Below are 7281 nucleotides of genomic sequence, written 5' to 3'. Positions count from 1 at the left end.
TTACCTGGAACCGCCCGGCTTTGTGAACAAGCGCTCTGGATCAGTGCAGGGCTGCGCAGCTCCCACAGCCCGGCCCCAGGGCTACCAGCCGTTTGTGCTGATACCTTGTGCTCCAGAAGCCAGGGATTGGGATCGATTTCATTTCATGTGATTTGCTGAGGGGTGGGCAGCAGGAAGAGCAATCATTTAACTAAGGCTGAAAGCTCAAAAAGAACAGTTGCCTAAAGTTATAACACCAGCAGAAATCTCCTTGGTACTTTTTATGTCTCTTGCTTGGCTTGCCAAAGAATTTCTGTGAAAGACTCTGTAGTCAATGTAGGTGACTTACTGTTTTTTATGTTGTGTTTTAATAGAAACTCAGATGCTTCATCTCGAGGGATTATTTAGCTCCCCAACAAAGTCAAGTTCTTTCCAAGAAAGAAGGAACACACATTCTGTAGAGTGGACTCTGGGGGCGGGGGCTAGCTCACGCTTCAGGAAGATGCAAGGGTTCTTGGGCTGCCTGCTTTCTGTTCAGATGGACGCTGATCAATTATCTCGACCAAAGGAGGATTTTAAAGATAGAACCAGGAGAAAAACGGTGATCTATGAAGAATTCCGCATGTAGCAGTTTGGCTACAAGGTGCTTTTCCCTTTATTCCCATCTACGGGAATAAAGCTGCTTTACACATAATACAAAATGCAGCAACCTGCAGCTTAAACTTAGTTCTGATGCATTTTAGGGACCAGCAAGGCGACAGCCAAGGTAACAATTGAATCTATTTGGAAGAAAAAAAAAAATCAAAGGCTTTCTAAGCTTTGCGCAGAGAGCGATTTCCAGACACCCTTTGGATGGCACCAAAGCTCCCTGCATGCGGGGGGTTCCGTTGCTCCCGACAGTGGGAAAGAACAGCCAGACCGTGCTCTGTGCGCACGCACGATTATTACTGTGTTGGCCGGTGGTTCATTCTTGTACAGTGTCCGATTTCTCCTCCCACGTGTTGTCCCCATCACCATGGACTCTTGTGCTCGTCCTTTCTGTCTGAGCCCTTCCCTCCCCTCCCTGATGAAGGGCAGTTTGCCTGCTAGATGCGTCTTTTATCTTTTTCTGATCCCTTGTATGTTTTCCCTATATTGCTCCTGTAAGTGAGCCCATCTGATATATTTTTACCCTCTGACTTAATTTCACTGAGCACGATCCCTTCCAGCTCCATCCATGTTGCTGTGAATGGCCCGTTTGTCTTTTTGATGGCCGAGTAATATTCCACCGTGTATAGGCACCATGTCTGTTTGGCCCAGTCATCTGTTTGGGGTCATTAGGTGGTTTCTATATTATAACTTCGATGAACATAGAAATGCAAGTATCCTTTTGCACTGTGCCCTTTGCGTAGATCCCTAGGAGTGGGATTGCTGGGTCGTAGGGTGGCTCCATGTTTAGTAATTTGAGGTCCACCAGCGGCTTTCCATAGTGGTCAGCCAGCCTGCGTTCCCACCAGCAGTGCAAGAGGGGCCTTTTTCTTCACATCCTCCATGCTAGTTTTCGTTAGTTTTTTTAATGGGGCCTTTCTTGCTGGCATGAGGTGGTAGCTCATTGTGGTTTTGATTTGCATCTGCCTGGTTATAAGTGCTGTTGAGCATTTTTAAACATGAATAGCTTTTCTTTTTATTGCTTTTCCACTTCAAATCAAGCTAGGATTTTTATTTTTTTTACTTTTGATCAAGGGCTTTTGTTGGATTTGCAGAAAGTCAGCACTGAAAGACAGCATGTTAACTGTGAAGCTTCAGATGGTGTAATGTAATTAAAGGGAGACGAGGCTGTTTAGAAAATATTTAAGGTTATCATTTAATGATTAGCTGATTGTGATCCTCTGTGGGAGCTCTTACCTGCCAGGAGGGGTAGTTCCCCAGGGTGTGGCTCCCCATCGCACTCCGGATGGATGGGCTGACCCCTGAGATGCCCCTAAATGTGGCAAACTCACCTGCATCACTGCAGGGATCCTAAATAAAAAAGAAGAAAATTAAAAAACTGGGTTAAGAATATCTGGGATTGTTCAGCTGGCAACTTTATCAACTCAGAAAGGATACACCCACGTTCCTTAGAGTCTAGACGGCTGGACGAGCAAGCGCGAAGGTGTCTCATAACGGGAACGTGGGCATTTCTGGGGTGCTTGGGCTGGCGCGGTGCCGTGAGCAGACGAGCGCCCGGCAGCACAGCACGCCGCTGGGGTCGTGCCGCCTGGGAGTGCCAAGCTCCCTTTGCGATGAGTCGAAGCACTTATGTCTTCCACCTGCCTGTGTTCTGGGCTCACTGGGGAGATTCTTCAGATGGTGAATTGTTTCTGCTGGATCTAGCAGAGCCCACCCACCTAGTTTTTGTTTCAACTCTATTCCTCTTTCTGGAACTTTCCTCTTGCTTTTTTCCACCCACACTTCTAATACATTTCTCTAGCTGAAACTTTGCTCCTCCGTGTGGATGATCTGACTCTGACCCTCCCGACCACCGCGTGTCCTGGGAGGCTTCTCCAGTGCGGGTCTCACTGCTGCCCGGCTGCAGGAGGCCACGGCCCTCACTGCCCTGCTGTGGTGTCTGTGGAAGGGCCGGCAAGGCAGGACAGCAGGTTGGGGCTGACGAGCGTGGAGTATGGCGGCGGCCTCGGGGCCGCCCACGTTGTTTGGGGCCTGACTCCATTGGCCTGGGGTGGAAGAGACGACATGTGGGGTGGGGTGGGCCCTAATGGGTTTCGCTCCACCGAGGTGCTGGAGCCCCGGGTGTTGAAACACCTGCTGGGAAGACGCGCTTCCTGCCAGGCTCTGCCCCTCGGGCTCGCGACCACTCGCCTGCCCTCCTGGCTGGTCATCGCCGCCTCGTCTTAGACGCTGCGGGAAACTCGGGCACTTTTCCTTCACAGTGGCCTCCGTCCTGGAGGTGCCTCAGGGGTCAGCGGACATGGCCCTGTGGTGCCTGTGCCCTGCCCAGAGCTGGCTCAGCCCAACTTCGCGCTGCTCCCCAGAGTCTGCGGAAGGGCGCGGGGTCCCGACGCCCCCGGGGAGCCGTGTGCCCTCGGCCTGCGCACTCAGCTGCCTGTGCCATCGGGGAAATGTGCTAAGCAGTGACTGTTTTCAGGGTTCCAGCATCTAACTGCCCGCTTGGCTTCTTTTGCTGAGGCGTTCGGCACGTGTTCTCGAACTCCGGCGACGGCCAGGGATTGACCCCTCCTCTTCTCACTCAAGGCTGCACCCAGGTCCTCATGCTCCAGATTGCATTTTTAGGGTTCTCTGGTCTTGAGCTTGTGAGGGAGGGGCAGGTGGAGCGAGGGCACCCAGAGGCTCATGGCTCCGTGAGCACTGGGGGTAGTTCAGGAGAGTCAGGGACATCGTAAGGGCAGGGCGGTGCCCGCCTGGGCGAGACCGGGAAGGGGCGAGGAAGTTGGCTGGGAGGAGCCGGGGGGCCCTGGCATCCCGCTGAGCTCAGCGGAGCGGGCGGCTGCTGCCGGGCGGGGCTCAGCCTGGCGTCCAGCTGCTCCCGCACGCTGGGAAAGGCTCTCGGAAGGACGACTACCGCGGTAGCTGCTTTCGGGTTTTCTCCACGAGGAGCTTTAGTGACTATTTACAATGAGAGACTGACGTGAATCTTTGCCTCTGAGACGCGCTTGCAGCGGAGAAACAGATGAATAGGAAAACAGTTCCCTCTTACAGGCGTGGGATTTCCTATTCAGGACATTATTTTGATAAATGCGTGGCACAATGACCATTATTTATAATTAATACCCAATTTATGATCCCTGTTCTTTCCATCCTGGCAGCAAAAGTGCAATTTATTTTCTCATGTGCACCCTGGTCACCTATTTTGAATGAGTGAGCTCGGAGAGATTTATGGTAAAAAATTTGTTTTTCTACGGAACATTCCCCCAGCCCGTCTGTTGTTTCTCTTTTACTGCAAGGCCTTGCGGAAAGCTGTTGGAGAAGCAGGGACGTGGTTATAAATTATAAAAACCCCCACTGGGGAGCGGCAGAGAGTGAGGCAAGTATTATGTATTGGTGCGTAACAGAACACTCGGTGTTTTCATTAATAAATTACAGCTTTTAAAGATCTCGTGTATCAGGTGTTGGGATGAGGAGGGTTGAGTTTTTCTCTCTCGGGGCCTTAATATTAGTTGAACTACTGACGCGATTGCTGTGAGAATGACCAGTTCGTCTTTAGGATCGGGATCTCTGAAAGATCCTTTTCCTGACTGTCCTGTCCCCGCGGCCCTCTCTGGGCTGTGCCCTGAGGCCTGAGCCCCAAGGTCTCTGGGGATCTTTCTTCTTTTCCTTTCCAGCAACCATCGCCTGGGGAGTGGCTTTCCTGCTGGGCATGGCTGGGTGGCCGTGCCTGCTGCAGGCCTGTGGGCTCGGCTGGGCCCTTCCCAGAGGCCTCGCCCAGGTCGCGTGTGAAAACCGTGTGGAAAACCAAGGCACAGAGCTGGACAGGGAAAGGGGCTTTGGCAGGACAGGGAACCTCCAAGCTAGTCGAGGGAAATCGAAGAGGGCGATCCCCGACGGAACCCCTCAGGCTGGCACACGAGCCGGGTGCGCTCGGCCCGAGCACACGCCATCGTGCTCCAAGCTGAACCGGGCTCGCTGCCCAGGCGTTCCACGGACGGCACCAAGCGCCGAGTCAAGCGCGTGGCATCCTCTGGGGTGGCCGCAGGGGAGCAGAAACGGGCGTGGGGGCCCCGCAGCAGGACCTCCGGGACCCCATCTAGGCGCCCTTGAAGTGGGTCTCCTGCCCCTGTGGCCAACAGTCACGGTTTAAACGTCGACCCTCGTCGAGAGCTGCAGCGCAGCTGGGCCGAGCTCGGTTGTGCGTGAAGGCGCCCCGTTTCGTGGCCGGAAGAACTGTAACGTGTTTTAGGGAGCCATAAGGCAACCTCGTGGATGTGATCGGGGGCTCAGCTCGCATCGGACACTCAGGGAGCAGCGCCGGGCAGCGGGGAGGACCCGCTCTGGCCTCGGAAACTCGGTGTCCAGACGCGGACGGATGCCGGGACGTGTCGGGCTGAGGATCCCGGGGGCGCCTGAATTTGGACCTGGGCCCCTTTCTGTGACACTGAAAGATGGCGGTGAGCGCAGGGGCGCTGGCTGCCCGCTCACGTGGGCGACGGCTGAGCCGGCGGGCTGGAGGAGTGCCCTGGTGCGGTGCCGTGTTCTGTCTTCCTAAGTAGTTCAGGCAGAAAAGCCACGAAACGACATTCACGGGCTGCCGCCCCGTTTGGAAGCAAAATGTCATCGAGGCAATTATTTTTCTGCCGTCCCTTCTCTCCCACCTCCTCGTGACCTCCTTTGCTTTTATCAGACTTGAACGAGCGGTTTCATTCTGCATGCCTGGCCTTGTGAGCCAGCCCCGCCAGAGGGGCACCAGCTTTCATTCAGAGCCCCATTCGGACTGCGTGGCGCTCCAAGGCGACTGTGTCCTCACGATCCGCCCCCCCCCGTCCGCTTTCCGCAGACGTGAGTTGCCATGGACATTCCTGCGTGGAGGGGCGGCGGCCTGGGCGGAGGCGCTTGGCGTTTATTGTCATTTTCTAACCCAGGGTGCTTGGGAGCCGAGCAGAACATCTTCAAGGTAGATGAGCACAGGGCTGTCTGCTCACAGGCTCTGCTGGACTCGTCCCCGGGCCCTCCCTCCGTGGGCCCCCCGAGATCAGCGGGAGCCTCCCTATAGACCCCCCTACAGCCCCCCACCTGTCTCCGTGTGCCAGGGGTGTGCGCCCTGCGGCCGCGGGCGGCATCTTCTCCTGTCACTGGCAAAGCAGCAGCCCGGCCCGCGGGGAGCCCTCTCTGGGGGTGCTGAGCTCGCGGTGTGGCCTCTGAGAGCCCGCCCAGGCACTTGGCGGCCACCTCATATCTGCTTGGCGTCCAGTTCCCGCCCGGCCCCCACCTTGGAGACGCCGAGCCCTTGGGGCCCATAGCAGGTGTCCCACAGATGCGCCGAGTTTGGGGTGAATGGGCTCCCTGGGCGCAAACGCTCTGTGGCTCACTGCCGGCTCCTGCGGGGCCCCTGCGCCCGCCGATCCCCGTGGTGGACGCTGGCCACTGCCACGTCGGCTCTGGAGAGGAACCCAGGCTGCCGGTTTGCCTTTGCTGAACTCCGTGCCCACGAAGAGTGAGCCACACGCGCCGTTTACGTTTGTTTGTTTCCTTATTTGACGCCATCACAGCATCAGAACTCACCCTGAAATCCGCCGTTAACTGGCCGCTTGAATTGTCTCTAAATCCTTGTTCAGTTCTGCCTCTGTGCATCTGGGAGTCTCATCACGGGCATCACGGTCATCTCTGTAGTGCCCACTGGTGTCCTGCCCTGACCACATCCTTCCACGTGGCTACCCTGCCTGGCGTTGGGACGGCGTCCGGCGGCTCTCAGGGCACATGCCCCCCGCCCGTGGGCACAGTGCTGTTGCCCTCAGGGACCCCGAGGTGAGTCCCAGGCGTGGCGGCGTGCTGTCACAAGGGGGCAGTTGGAGACCTTGTACTGGCTTGAACCCCTGGCCTGCTGCTCCCCGGCGCCCACCCTGCCAGCCCCTTGCCAGGGCCTGTCTGTAAAATGGGCGAAGGTCTGGTCCTTCGCGAGGCGTTTGTCGCGATTCCATGACGTGTAAGTGGCTGAGGGCGCAGTCTCCCGGCACGCAGCAAAGGAACCAGCTGGGGGCTGCGCGTGGGGGTGAGGGAGGCCCAGGGCGGCCGAACAGTGACCGGCCACCCTGCCAGTCGGTGAGGGAGCTGGCCGGGGCCCACTTGCGCATTTACGCTTCACACCTTATGTTTAAACATTGCTTAGTAAGACACAATACAGAAGCGTTTTGGCTTTTACATTTATTTTTTGGCTTTGAATTCTTGCCTTGGGACCTGTTTCTGGGCGGGGCAGGTTTCCGGGAGTGGGGCCAGCAGGTGGGGTATTTGCCGTCGGGCACGGCCAGTGCCTGCAATAGGCTCGCGGAGCGGCGGCTGGGGCTGCCCGGCCGTGGGCTGTGGCTAGCTCGCGTCATCCGAGGAGCCCCGCCACGTTCAAGTTCCCAAGTAGCCACCGCACAGCTACTCTCATCTTATTCGGGCCAGTAGAGACGGAACCTTCCCCTAACAGCGGCTCCTGGCAGCCATCACTAAAACCCTGACGGCAGCCACGTCTGGCACCCGTGAGGCCCAGGATGTGGGGCGGACTGTGTCCGCACCGTGCGGCCGTGGGACGTTCCCACTCGTGCGTGCCTCGGACGGGGCCAGGCCGGGCTGCAGATGGCCCCGCGCTGGGCTGGACCTCGGCCAGCC

General features: G+C 56.9%; 1 protein-coding gene across 1 annotated transcript in view; it reads left to right on the top strand.

Annotated features, from left to right (window-relative positions):
* Positions 1–4999: 4999 nt before the first annotated feature.
* The window catches only part of FANK1 (fibronectin type III and ankyrin repeat domains 1), an 18304-nt gene continuing 16022 nt past the window's right edge, over positions 5000–7281 (top strand). The window contains exon 1 of the mRNA XM_004680954.2: positions 5000–5081. Coding sequence (XP_004681011.1) covers positions 5000–5081 — 82 coding nt within the window. The remainder of the gene's footprint in view (positions 5082–7281) is intronic.

The sequence above is a fragment of the Condylura cristata genome, unplaced genomic scaffold (assembly GCF_000260355.1).
Source record: "Condylura cristata isolate star-nosed mole 26May11 unplaced genomic scaffold, ConCri1.0 scaffold00011, whole genome shotgun sequence".
Classification (NCBI taxonomy): Eukaryota; Metazoa; Chordata; class Mammalia; order Eulipotyphla; family Talpidae; genus Condylura; species Condylura cristata.
This window is presented reverse-complemented; position numbering and strand designations above follow the sequence as displayed.